Source organism: Gobio gobio, assembly GCF_949357685.1.
Source record: "Gobio gobio genome assembly, chromosome: 6".
Taxonomy (NCBI): Eukaryota; Metazoa; Chordata; class Actinopteri; order Cypriniformes; family Gobionidae; genus Gobio; species Gobio gobio.
Window position 1 is genome coordinate 59,696,217 of NC_137102.1, and position 15,000 is coordinate 59,711,216.

Sequence of the window (15,000 nt, forward strand, 5' to 3'; positions counted from 1 at the left end):
AACACTGATTCATCCAGTAATGAGTCAATTAATCATTCATTCAAGAGATTTGTTCACAAACGCTGATTCATCCAGCAATGAGTCATTGAATCATTCATTCAAGAGATTTGATCAGAAACACTGATTCATCCAGTAATGAAACAAGTGAAGTCTTTATGAGTGAGTCATTGAATCATTCATTCAATTGATTTGTTAAAAAACGCTGATTCATCCAGTAATGAAACAAGTGAAGTCTTTACGAGTGAGTCATTGAATCATTCATTCAAGAGATTTGTTAAAAAAACACTGATTCATCCAGTAATGAAACAAGTGAAGTCTTTATGAGTGAGTCATTGAATCATTCATTCAAGAGATTTGTTCAAAAACACTGATTCATCCAGTAATGAAACAAGTGAAGTCTTTACGAGTGAGTCATTGAATCATTCATTCAAGAGATTTGTTAAAAAAACACTGATTCATCCAGTAATGAAACAAGTGAAGTCTTTATGAGTGAGTCATTGAATCATTCATTCAAGAGATTTGTTCAAAAACACTGATTCATCCAGTAATGAAACAAGTGAAGTCTTTACGAGTGAGTCATTGAATCATTCATTCAAGAGATTTGTAAAAAAAAAACGCTGATTCATCCAGTAATGAAACAAGTGAAGTCTTTACGAGTGAGTCATTGAATCATTCACTCAAGAGATTTGTTCAAAAACACTGATTCATCCAGTAATGAAACAAGTGAAGTCTTTACGAGTGAGTCATTGAATCATTCATTCAAGAGATTTGTTGAAAAAACGCTGATTTATCCAGTAATGAAACAAGTGAAGTCTTTATGAGTGAGTCATTGAATCATTCATTCAAGAGATTTGTTCAAAAACACTGATTCATCCAGTAATGAAACAAGTGAAGTCTTTATGAGTGAGTCACTGAATCATTCATTCAAGAGATTTGTTCAAAAACACTGATTCATCCAGTAATGAAACAAGTGAAGTCTTTATGAGTGAGTCATTGAATCATTCATTCAAGAGATTTGTTCAGAAACACTGATTCAACCAAAAATGAAACAAGTGAAGTCTTTATGAGTGAGTCATTGAATCATTCAGTCTTTAGTGTCATTATCCAGATCAATTCAGTTGCTGTTAAATCGATAATATTACTGGATATCATTGTCTCTTACAGCATGTACATTATTTATGTAGAACATTTCAGATGATCTATCTGCAGCTGTAAATGTAATTTCCCTCATTCCGCGTCACCTGTTTCCCTCAGCAGAATCCACACTATCCCTCATCCTCAGGTAATCAATCACAGCGCTCTAATGAAAGAGTTACGGCCAATTAACCCGTTAATGAGATCCTCAGATGAAAATAAAGCAGAGCTAAAGTTAGACAGGAAACGAGGGAAAAGCCTCAAACGAGTCTGATATTGATGTAACTAATGCACAGCAGACTCAGGATTGTTCATGAATCTTTATCTGAAAACTGATGTTCTGGTTCAAGTGTGGTCACGTTCGAAAAAACAATATTAAGCTTTCATTGTTCTTTTCATTGAACTGCTAAATGAGGGCCTCACGGATTATTACTGTAATGCTTTTCTGTACATCTGATTAGAAACAATTTCCATTGTGAAAAGTGCTTTATAAATCAAATATTATAAAATTATACTATTTCAAAAATATTGTAAAAGCATTTTTAAAAACATCAAAATATTATACATTTATAAAATTAGTATTTTTTATGTTTATAACGCATTTTATAACTTATTTATATAACTTATTTTTTTATAACTTAGAATGTTTGAAAAACGTATTTTATAACTAATTTTATATAAATAAAATAAAAAACAAATAATTATAGATTCTGTTCATTTCTAGCTCTTGTTCACAAATTCTGTAAAGCTAATTTGAAACAATGTCTATTGCAAAAAATGCTATATAAATAAAATATTTAATGTAATATAAATTACAATATTATATAAATATTATGAAATTATTCTAAAAACACCTAAATATTATACATTTATAAATTATATTTATTTAAAAAAAATAATAATTTTATATTAATTGTAAAAAAATAAATAATCATATATTCATTTCTAGCTCTTGTTCAAAAATTCTGTAAAGCTAATTTGAAGCAATGTCTAATGCGAAAAATGCTATATAAATAAATATTTAATTTTAAAATAAATAAATATTTAAAATAAATAAAATATTAAAAATAAGTCAAATATTTAAATTAAAATAAATATTTAAAATAAATAAAATATTTTAAATAAGTCAAATATTTAAAATAAATAAAATATTTAAAATAAGTCAAATATTTAAAATAAATAAATATTCAAAATAAATAAATATTTTAAATAAATCAAATATTTAAAACAAGTCAAATATTTAAAATAAATAAATATTTAAAATAAATCAAATATTTAAAATAAATCAAATATTTAAAATAAAATAAACATTGCAAGATAAATTACAATATTTTACAAATATTGTGCAATTATTTTAAAAACACAATTTGTAAATTATAATATTTTTGTAATAAAATGGTAAAATTGAATTATAAGAAAACCAAACAATTATACATTCAAACTTATTTTACCCCTTATTCACAAATGAAGGCAGTATTATTTATATACTATTAAATTATTTATTAATATCTTGAACCATCTTTTATACTTTCAGTTAATTTCCATTTTAAGTTTTACAGATTTTTTGCACTATTGTCATTTTTAAAAATATTTCTTTTTAGCTTCAGTTTTATTTTTAATAATTTTAGTACTTCAAACCTATTTTATTTCAGTTAGTTGCCAAGTCAACATTTCTTTTAATTTAACTTTTTAATCTAATATTTAAATGTTAGTATTTCAATAATATCAGTTTCACTGATCATATTTCATCCTGAAAAGTGTGTAATGTAAACGTCCAGTAGCAGCGGATGTTGAATATTAATCTCCCGTTGAACAGCGGATGTTGAATATTAATCTCCCGTTGAACAGCGGATGATTTCAGGCCCAGTTCGGATCTCACCTGTGATTTCCAGGTGGACTGTGTCCTGCTCATAACTGTCTCCCAGGGCCACGTGGCACCGGAAGGTCCCGGAGTCATTGGAGCGGAGCTGAGAGAGAGCCAATGAGGCGTTGAGATGGTTGGCGGAGTAGCCGGGCAGACTGACCCGACCGGCGTACGCCTGGTGCACCCTGACCACGCCATCCCGGGCGGACAGCACCGTCCTCTCCTGGCCTCCTGAGCCGCGGGTCCAGTGGATGAACGGACCATGGCCCGGGACGAGGGCTGGCGACAGGGTGAACACACACGGGAGGAGGGCAGAGTCCGCCAACGGGCGGCGCAGCGGAGGATGGGTCACTCTCCGGACCGTCACCAGAGTCTCTGCTCGAGTCACACCTGCGACAGAAGAGAAATGAACAGGTGTCTCCGGTTAATATTCAGAATCTCGAATCATCTACAACAGCCTCTAAACAATGAACAAATGGCTTTGACTCATTTTAGTGATGAAACTGTTGTGAACTTTTATCTTCTAAAGTGTAGGAAACTCAGAAGATGAAGACCAGGAGACTTCGGGATCAAACAGAAGTTATTCTTTTAATGAGAACTCTCTGTGCTGCAGGTCGTCCGAAAACTGTCTAACTTAACAGTACAAAACAATGCAATTTATCTACATTTCAGGGGGAGGGATTATACAGCAGGGGAGGACACATTCAAACAAAGGAATGCATATGTTGTGTAGGTAAAGGACACACCTTAGACATAACAGCGTGACCCGTCCTAAATCAATCAGCATAACAGTGTCATTCAAATGCATAGATGCTAATCCAATCACTCAGGCAGTATTGCTCTAAACTTGTCATGGTAAATAGTCAGGAAGTGCATAAAGACAAATACTTTATGTCTCAAACACTTACACAGCCAGACGTAATCTCCTTAGAATTTCCACAAGTTTACTTCAAAATGTAAAACACAAATATAGATAATGTTTTCAGTTATATTCTATTACATTGGAACCTAGATATAACAATGTATAAATTTGTAATCTTACAAAACCCTACTGTAATTATTAGGAGTGATCGGGCAGACCAAACCGTAAGTCGTAAAGACTTGAAACTTTAATGCTGTGTTCACACCAAACGCGAATAGAGCGTCAAAATCGCGCCTACCGAGTGTCGTTTGAATCCATTCGTGCGTCTACAGAGAATTGGATGTGCGTATAAATCGAGCGTTTGAAGCGAAATAGACGCGCGTTCAAGTCGCTCCAGGAGAAATATGTCATAAAACACCACTCTGCCTCTTTTCATTTTCATTAAGAATATATATTAAACATTAATAGCCACACAAATGTGGTCCAGGCAACTCCTACATTATCTTCACTGCATGTATTTAAATACAATACATGCGCGAATTCGCTTCAAGCGCGTGAATGCACTAAAGCATCATTCGCGCGTAACGCTCAAGGCGCTCAATTCGTGTCAAATTCGCGTAATTCGTGCGAACTGGAAACGTGAATTAGGCGGAAACGCGTCTATCGCGCCGCAGGACTAGAGGATGGATACCCGACCCGAGCCCGACGGGACCCGTCGGTAACCGACGGGCCGGGCCGGGTTCGGACAGATATTTATAAATGATGTTCGGGTCACGTCAGCGTAATAAGGCATTGAACATCTGAAATTTAAAACAGCTTATGTAGGTAGCCAATGGGCCTTTTTAACTTGATGTTTTTGTGATTAAAATAAATAAAAAATATTACCTTAACATTCGTCTTCCTGTGCGCGGAAATCTGTTTATGTAGGTGTGACAACGCGCAACCAGCACGCAACACGTGCGTGCATATTGCATATTATTAGGCTACATGTGGCTGGCAGCGCAACTTCAGCGCTGCTGGCAGGACCATCGAGCAGAGGACAGCCATCCACAGTTGATGCAATCCTTTTTCTGCATAATAACCTGGATTAGCCTAAACTTTGATGGATGGATTATGTAAATAAATCCCATGTTGCAGTTTAGTATAGCCATACAGTTTTCGAGAAAAATGGTAAGAGTGATTTTCACTTCAATAAGCTGCATTTGTGTTACGTTGATGTTTTGTTCTGTTAGCTGGGCCATTTTGGTAGACCTTTGTTCATTTAATTTTGGTTTCACAATTGGCTATTTGATTTGGCCCCGTGTTAACGTGTGTATTTGTTTCCCCGTGTGCGCGCTGATGCGCTCATCTGTAATCATTTCAGATTGCCTTCCTACAGCTGCTTAATAAAAGCGGGCTTTCCACACGAACAAACGTAGATGACGTCATTAGTATGAGAAAAAAAATAGTGTAATGTCTGAAGAATGACAGACAAGGGAGGTTTCCGAACTTTTAATCAGAACGAAGATGAACACACTCTCACTCAAGCGCACCCGTCTTCAGGATTTGTTTCCGCCCCTCTGAACTCCCTTTGTTAACCCTATCACTGCCGGTGCAAAACAAAACAGCAATTTCACATCTATGAAGAGTCTGTGCGCTACATTCGGGCTCGGGTCGGGCTCGGACATAAATATCTTAATGCCTGTCGGGCTCGGGTCGGGTTCGGTTACTACTCTGTCGGACGCGGGCCGGGCTCGGACAGAAAAATGCGGCCCGATCCGCACTCTACGCAGGACCTCCAGACGCGCCGTCAATACGCCTTTCCAATGACTTAACATTGAAATCACTCGCTCCTGACGCTCTATTTGGTGTGAAAGCAGCATAAAAATGCTTTGATGGACACATGATCATTTAATATTTATTGCTAGGCTTATGGCCAATTAGTCTCTTTAGCATTTATGTAATACACCGGAGCCAAACCTGAGAAAGAAGTCCAGAAGATTCCCCAGCGTTCCTGCACACGTCATTTGCAGTTGTAACTCATGGGCGGGGATTATGCTAATTATGAACGAGCGTGCACACGCATCCTATTTACGAATATTTGGAATTCATTATTATACACACGTTTAAAGGGATAGTTCACCCAAAAATGAAAATTAGCCCATGATTTACTCACCCTCAAGTCATCCGAGGTGTGTATGACATTCTTCTTTCAGACGAATATAATCTAATCCAAGCATTATTATAGCAGTTATAGTTGCTCTGTTTTTGAAGTACATAAAAAGTGCATCTGTCCGTCATATAACTGCTCCACACGGCTCTGGGGTGTTAATAAAGGCCTTCTGAAGCAAATCGATGCATTTGTGTAAGAAAAATATCCATATTTAAAACTTTATCAGGTAAACTTTCGACCTGACCGCCTTCCCTGTTCAAATGTATGGAAAAAGTGTTGAAAGTGTCTCTGCCAATCGAAAGACTAACGCGACCAGGTCGGCTCGTCATGACATCACGAACACATCTTGAGTTTTACTTTCAACATTCAACACTTTCCATGGAAGGCAGTCGGTTAAAGTTTACTTGATAAAGTTTTAAATATGGATATTTTTCTTACACAAACACATTGATTCGCTTCAGAAGGCCTTTATTAACACCCCAGAGCCGCGTGGAGCAGTTATATGACGGACAGATGCACTTTTTATGGACTTCAAAAACAGAGCAACTATGAATCCAATTCTAATGCTTGGATTAGCCTGGACTTTTGTAATATAACTCAGATTATATTCGTCTGAAAGAAGAATGTCATACACACCTCGGATGACTTGAGGGTGAGTAAATCATGGGCTAATTTTCATTTTTGGGTGAACTATCCCTTTAAACGTGTGTATAATAATGAATTCCAAATATTCGTAAATAGGATGCGTGTGCACGCTCGTTCATAATTAGCATAATCTCCGCCCATGAGTTACAACTGCAAATGACGTGTGCAGGAACGCTGGGGAATCTTCTGGACTTCTTTCTCAGGTTTGGCTCCAGTGTATTGCATAAATGCTAAAGAGACTAATTGGCCATAAGCCTAGCAATAAATATTAAATGATCATGTGTCCATCAAAGCATTTTTATGCTGCTTTCACACCAAACACGAATAGAGCGTCAGGAGTGAGTGATTTCAATGTTAAGTCATTGGAAAGGCGTTTTGACGGCGCGTCTGGAGGTCCTGCGGCGCGATAGACGCGTTTCCGCCTCATTCACGTTTCCAGTTCGCACGAATTACGCGAATTTGATGCTTTAGTGCATTCACGCGCTTGAAGCGAATTCGCGTCTGACGCCCGAGTTGAAAAATGTTAACTTTGCCGTCAATTCGCGCCGCGTTAACCAATCAGGAGCCTGCTCACTGCTGTCACATGATAAAGTGACGTGATGAGAAACCCGCATAATTTAAAAATACTACTATTGTGTCACAAAATGTAGTTTTAAGACTTTTTCAGGTGAGAATGTAGTTGTTTAAAGCTCAAATCTGTGGTATCCGTGGTATACGAAGCATTTGTGAATTACGAACGTTTCATGAATGAGACCCCTTGTGTTCACAGTCCTGTGCTGTATCATCATGTCATCGTGTCGTAGTTTGTTTTGTTTTATTTGTATTAATAAAACCCATTATATCAGCATCTCTGAGTCCTCGCCCTGATCCCTTTCCTCAACCCTGACCGTGAGCTCCATCTCCTTAACAAGGATCTGTGGGATTATCCCGAGCGATTCAAAGTTTACTTCAGGATGTCAGTGGCTCGGTTTGATGCTTAGATAGCGATACTGGAGCCACATCTAAAACTTTATTTGTCATACAGTACTTTGTGCCGCGAGAAAAAGTAGACCGAATAGATGCCATTCTGGATTTTGCGGTTCGCTTGTGGCTCTGAATTGTCAAAATGCTTGCTACGGATGCGGAAAACGCAGAAAATTGAACCCAATCTGAATTTTTTTATGACGATGAAAGATTATGAAGACTGTGAGTGTGATTTAAGGAAGCAAATGGGGACGATTTATTATACAGAAGAAAAGTCCAGTTTACTGCTCCTCATTCGCTCCATCGGTAATTACAGCGAAAGCCTCTGTGACGTCCTCAAGAGTCAAACACAGAAAACACGTCTCCGTTCATTAAAACAGACAGAAACAAATACTTCAGAGGTGTGAGGGGAAAAACACAAAGACGCTCTTTGAAGCTTCGCCTCTCAAACTGACACTCGAGTGGTTTTGTTCTTTTAAAAGAAAAGAAGGATATTCTTCAGCTGAACTCATATTATTCTCTGACTGCCGTGGACTTATTAACTGGATCTCGGTCTGAGAGTGTGTGTCCATGTGCATCTGAAGGTATTCTAGTTTCATACCAAAAGATACTGTCTTCTATTATGCTATTCTTTTATCTTCTATTATCCTAATGTTTTTTTGAGTCTCCTACAACAGGTTCACAAGCATCCAAGGTCGAAAAACACTGTAATGTTCACTGCATCAGCTCTTTTCTCTCAGCGTCTGAAACGGTTCATTCGAAGATTCGGTCTCTCTAAACCCCGCCTTTCTGACAGCTGCTCTGCTGTGATTGGTCAGACGGCCCAGTCTGTTGTGATTGGTCTACTCTGCTCTGACTGGTCAGATGACGCAGTCTGCTGTGATTGGTCAGAATCCAAACGCTCATTATCATATCTGAATCTCAGGGATATGAACAGTAACGATGGCGTGGGTTTTACTGTATCAATCTCAACAGCGTCTTCTCCAAATGAATAACACCAACCAAACTCTTCCAGTCTCAGACACAACTACAGTGATTAAGGGCGGGGCAAAGAGACGCCGTTCAGCCAATGAGGACCAGAGGCGGAAAATTATGCAAATGAGTTACAAACCTAAGCAGGTTCACGGGAAGAGAGACTGAATTACTGACGACTGATTTCAGATCAGGATTGATTCTTTCTTTCAGGAGACAAAAACTCCATTTATCTGCACTTTGTAGACCTTTTACAGCTTTATTACACACTACATTAAAGGGGGGCACTTTAACAGAGATGAAATACAGATAATGCACTGTAAATACAGTATAAACAAGGCTATATTTGAAAGCAAAATGCATAAATGCAAAATGTATATATGTAAAAGTATCACACAGAACTCAAATGGACTTAAATGAACAGAGATCCACTGTCATTTTAAACATGCAACATCGTTATTCACGGTCAATTAGACAAATCTTGTTAAATACTCCAGGTTATGAACAGCAGTTGGCATGTTTTCCATCACCACAGGAAATCATTTCAACCTCTTTCCTTCCCTAGCCTGTAGAAACACTGACATTGTGTTTACAGTAATTTGACTGTAAAATCTGAAGCTGGTATTATAGTTAATTTTTAGCTGTTCGTGGTGCAAGTTAAAGATTTACACACTATCGTTTAAAAGTTTAAGAAATTAATTCTTTTATTAATCAAGGCTGCATTAAAATGATCAAAAGTGACAGTAAAGACGTTTATAATGTTACAAAAGATACCATTTCAAAAGTTATATTTATCATAGAATCCTGAAAAATAAAATGTATCACAGTGTAAAATGTATTATTGATAATAATCATAAATCCTCATATGAGAATGATTAGTGAAGGATCTTGTGACACTGAAGACTGGAGTAATGATGATAAATTCAGCTTTGATCACAGGAATAAATTACACTTTACTAGATATTCACATAGAAACCGGCTATTCTGAATTACAAAAATATTTCACAATATTGCTGATTTTACTATATTTTAGATCCAATAAATACAGCCTTGGTGAGCAGAAGAGACTTATTCTATAAGCATTAAGAAGCATTTTGAACCCAACTTGACAGAAGTTGATAAGCGAGTTGTCTCGTGTAATGTTGTGTTACGGTTATATTGTCAAAACACTGTTATTTGCGGTGAACGTCCTGCTAGACGTGCCTTGTAAATGCATTACTGTAAACACATTTCCCATTGGTTTCTACACACAGATGCTGTCCACAGATATTAAATTATAAACAACCTTGCTTTAAGAGATAAAGGTAGAAAAGGAAATCTAATCCCCAATTCCGCGCCTACCTGAACAATCTGTAACGGTAATGGCATTGAAAAGCAATGGCAGCGCCTTCATTCCATATGGATTCAGGGATGAGTGTATATCCCAGCGTTTGAATTATGATATGAGTGATGAAAGCTCAAATCTGCATTTAGATGGTTTCGATTCACCCTCCGCGGGTTTGTCTTTGTGCAGAAACCAGGTAATTTTCCTCCCTAATGAGACTCATTAGCGTATAGCAAAACATGTCTGATTCACCACCAAATTAAAATAATCATATTTGCATAAGGAAAATTAAGCTGGTTTACTCCCTAAATGATCATTAGCCTAATGTTTACAATCTTTTTTTTTTTTACAGTATTATGGTGCGTTCACACCGGACGCGAATTAAACTTTAAACAACTACATTATCACCTGAAAAAGTTTTAAAAACGTACACGCGCGAATGAAGCAAGTAAACTGAAAATTTTCAAGAGTCCAACTTTGCGCGAATAGCGTGATTTATTCGCATTCGATGTAAACGCATCATTATGCGGCGTTCACACCAGACACGAATGACGCGAATAAATTGCGATATTCGCGCGAAGTTGGACGCTTGAACATTGAGTTTACTCGCTTCATTCGCGCATGACATCCACTTCACAACAGACGTGAATTCGCCTCATGGGCGGGGCTTCTGCCAGCGGCTCGTCTCGTTGAGAAATGGCTGACATGGGCTGTGTTTACACGTCTTTTTTGTTAAAATCTACTGTTAATGTGTGACAAAACGTAGTTTTAAAACTTTTTCAGGTGATAATGTAGTTGTTTAAAGCTCAAATCTGTGGTTTATTTATAAAGAGAGCTCCTCTCTGAACATGTGATCTGGTGTTTTCGGAGTTGTGAGCTCCAGTGGATCAGCGGCGCTCATTAACCCCAGCGAGAGCAGCCTTTCCTCGGCCAGTCCTTCTGACGTCTGGCTCTGATGTCTCTGTGGCGTCTCGAGCTATAATTCGTCTTGTGTAGATGTAACGGCCGATCTTTGGTCTCATGGATCTATAATTTGTTCCCTGGCAAATCGTTTAGGCTGAGGGCAAAGGGAAGTTTCATTACTTTTTTATTTTTAGGCTATTTAACTTTACGTTACCGTTGTAGCCGACTAGCACTGACTTTGAATGTTTGACTGAATTGTTTGCTTTATTTCATGTATAGCTTATTATACCTTTTACTTATACTTTTGTATTATTGATCAAACATAAACTTGCATTTAACAAAAAGAGACTGGGTTGTGTTTCATGTCATTTAATGTTATCACAGTGATAATTATATGCACACTTGTCTGAACCAGATATTAATATACAGATTTTCTCCTCATTGTTGTCACTACTAGAGCAAGCTCCTGATTGGTTTGCGTGGCGCGAATATCCGCCAAAGTTCAGATTTTTCAACTTGAGCGATTTGCGCGAATCACGCGTTCAAAACGCTCAATTCGCGCCGCCTCATTCACGCGAATCGCACCGCAGAATTTCTATTCGCGTCTTTGCATTGACTTAGCATGTAAATCACTCGCGCGAAACGCTTCATTCGCGTCTGGTGTGAACGCACCATTAGTGTCTAATCTCATTGCAAAACAAATTCTACAAAGATGTAAACTGTCACATGTTTAGTCTGTTTTGATTCTGTCACGTGTTCCTTTGTCTTAGTTTTCCGCCACTTGTCTGTTTCCTTGGTTACCCTCATTAGTCTAGTTCTGTTCAGTTGTGTTTAGTTAGTAATCACCTGTCTCACCTGTGCTTCATTTATTCAGTCATCTGTGTTTGCATTTAAGTTCCTCTTGTTCACTCACTCTTTGTCTGGTCACCGTTATGTTAGGGTTGTATTGTATAGTGATGGCGAAGTGAAGCTTTCAGCACAATTGTATCAGAAAAAGGTTCATTACTCGAAGCTTTTCAAATCAGAGCTCGACGAGGACCTCTGCTGGTGAAAGTGAGGGAAAGCACTGTGTCGCAAAATGTTTCGTGACCAACGCATTATGAATTATGGATTGATGAATAAATGAATGAATGAATCAATATATTAAATACATGACAACAATCTGTTCCATTGCATACTCCTAGTAACTCAAACCAATAAAGATAAAATTTTGTATTGTGAATGTGGACATTTTTCCTGTTTGTAAACAAATAAAACTCATGAATAAAGGAAGTAGACTAAATAAATATAGGTGCATGCACACAAAGAAACACACACACAAACACACACACAATTATAGTAGCCTACAGACCAATATATACAGTGAGGAAAATAAGTATTTGAACACCCTGCTATTTTGCAAGTTCTCCCACTTAGAAATCATGGAGGGTCTGAAATTGTCATCGTAGGTGCATGTCCACTGTGAGAGACATAATCTAAAAAAAAAAATCCAGAAATCACAATGTATGCTTTTTTTAACTATTTATTTGGATGATACAGCTGCAAATAAGTATTTGAACACCTGAGAAAATCAATGTTAATATTTGGTACAGTAGCCTTTGTTTGCAGTTACAGAGGTCAAACGTTTCCTGTAGTTTTTCAGCAGGTTTGCACTGCAGGAGGGATTTTGGCCCACTGCTCCACACAGATCTTCTCTAGATCAGTCAGGTTTCTGGCCGGAGTTTGAGCTCCCCCAAAGATTCTCTATTGGGTTTAGGTCTGGAGACTGGCTAGGCCACGCCAGAACCTTGATCTGCTTCTTACAGAGCCACTCCTTGGTTCTCCTGGCTGTGCTTCGGGTCATTGACCCAGCCTCGACCCATCTTCATTGCTCTAACTGAGGGAAGGAGGTTGTTCCCCAAAATCTCGCAATACATGGCCCCGGTCATCCTCTCCTTAATCCAGTGCAGTCGCCCTGTCCCATGTGCAGAAAAACACCCCACAGCATGATGCTGCCACCCCCATGCTTCACAGTAGGGATGGTGTTCTTGGGATGGTACTCATCATTCTTCTTCCTCCAAACATGTTTAGTGGAATTATGATCAAAAAGTTCTATTTTGGTCTCATCTGACCACATGACTTTCTCCCATGACTCCTCTGGATCATCCAAATGGTCATTGGCAAACTTAAGACGGGCCTGGACATGTGCTGGTTTAAGCAGGGGAACCTTCCGTGCCATGCATGATTTCAAACCATGACGTCTTTGTGTATTACTAGACATGTGCCGGTAAACGTTAATACGATATACCGCAATAATGAACATGCACAATATTGTTTTTGTGGGCACTTCAAAATACCGTGAATATTTATCTATTAGCCTACCTATTATTCCGATTTTTAGAATGCATTTACTTTACCCATCAACCGTTTAAAATGAACAATACGTCAAAGAGAAACGAGCACTGATGTAAACAAAACCCAACGTGCATGAGCACATTGCGGAGCGAGTGAAGGACGTGCCTTGAATGAAACGCACATTCACTATCTGACAGCAGAGGGCGCTGACGGAACAGCAGAAATGCAGCCGTTTCTCCGGTAATCCCTGGTAAACAAAACAGTTTTCTGTATTCGCTACTATGATCATAACTATAACTAATTCTTAAAGACTTAAGGCTATTAATTTTCAAACTTAAACATTTTATATTTTAATCTGGACTAAATCACATGCCCTAGATATTGTTTGAATATGTTCTGATTGTTATTCAGTCACACACTTTACAATAAGGCTCCATTATTTAACATTAGTTCATTCATTAACAAGCTGAAAATGAAAAATACTTCTAAAACGTGTATTAATCTTAGTTAAATGTAAATTGCAGCATTTAAGAACATTATTAATATCAAAAGTTGTAACTGTATTATTTAATGAACCCGAGCTTACACTGACTAACAGTTGCTTTTTTAACTAACATTATCAGAGAATAATAACTGTAAAAATTTAGTTATTTGCTCTTTGTTGATGTTCATGCATTAACTAGTGAGACCTTGGTGTAAAGTGTTACCTATTGTTCTTTATAATTCTTTAGCTCTTTAATCTGTTTTAAATATTTGTTTACTTTATACATTTTTGTGTATTGCTTTATTATATTTAAATGTTTGGTTCTTTTGTTATTAGAAAGTGATTTAACCTGTTATAGTATGACACTTTTTTTTGCAACAAATTTCATTATCATGCTAATACCGTATACCGTGATAAAAGCTTCAGCAATTAATCGCAACATGAAAATTTGATACCAGCACATGCCTACGTATTACCAACAGTAACCTTGGAAACGGTGGTCCCAGCTCTTTTCAGGTCATTGACCAGCTCCTCCTGTGTAGTTCTGGGCTGATTTCCCAACTTTCTTAGGATCATTGAGACCCCACGAGGTGAGATCTTGCATGGAGCTCCAGTCCGAGGGAGATTGACAGTCATGTTTAGCTTCTTCTATTTTCTAATGATTGCTCCAACAGTGGACCTTTTTTCACCAAGCTGCTTGGCAATTTCCCTCGTAGCCCTTTCCAGCCTTGTGGAGGTGTACAATGTTGTCTCTAGTGTCTTTGGACAGCTCTTTGGTCTTGGCCATGTTAGTAGTTGGATTCTTACTGATTGTATGGGGTGGACAGGTGTCTTTATGCAGCTAACGACCTCAAACAGGTGCATCAAATTTAGGATAATAAATGGAGTGGAGGTGGACATTTTAAAGGCAGACTAACAGGTCTTTGAGGGTCAGAACTCTAGCTGATAGACAGGTGTTCAAATACTTATTTGCAGCTGTATCATACAAATAAATAGTAAAAAAAAAAGCATACATTGTGATTTCTGAATTTTTTTTTTTTAGATTATGTCTCTCACAGTGGACATGCACCTACGATGACAATTTCAGACCCCTCCATGATTTCTAAGTGGGAGAACTTGCAAAATAGCAGGGTGTTCAAATACTTATTTTCCTCACTGTACATACATATATAGCTCTGGAAAAAAATACGAGACCACCTAACATTGATTTACAAATGCATGCATGCATTATATATATATATATATATATATAATGACATATAACTTATATATATATGCATGCATTTGTACATTTTGGGGTGAGAGATGATGCTGGACGTGCTGTTGACATGTTTCACCCATTGCAAACATAAGGATACAGTAC

At 37.5% G+C, this 15,000-nt stretch overlaps 1 protein-coding gene across 1 annotated transcript in view; it reads right to left on the bottom strand.

Annotated features, from left to right (window-relative positions):
* Nucleotides 1-15,000, bottom strand: part of ncana (neurocan a) — a 133,699-nt gene that overhangs the window by 76,574 nt on the left and 42,125 nt on the right. The window contains exon 3 of the mRNA XM_079819706.1: nucleotides 3,014-3,388. Within this exon, the coding sequence (XP_079675832.1) occupies nucleotides 3,014-3,388 (375 nt within the window). The remainder of the gene's footprint in view (nucleotides 1-3,013; nucleotides 3,389-15,000) is intronic.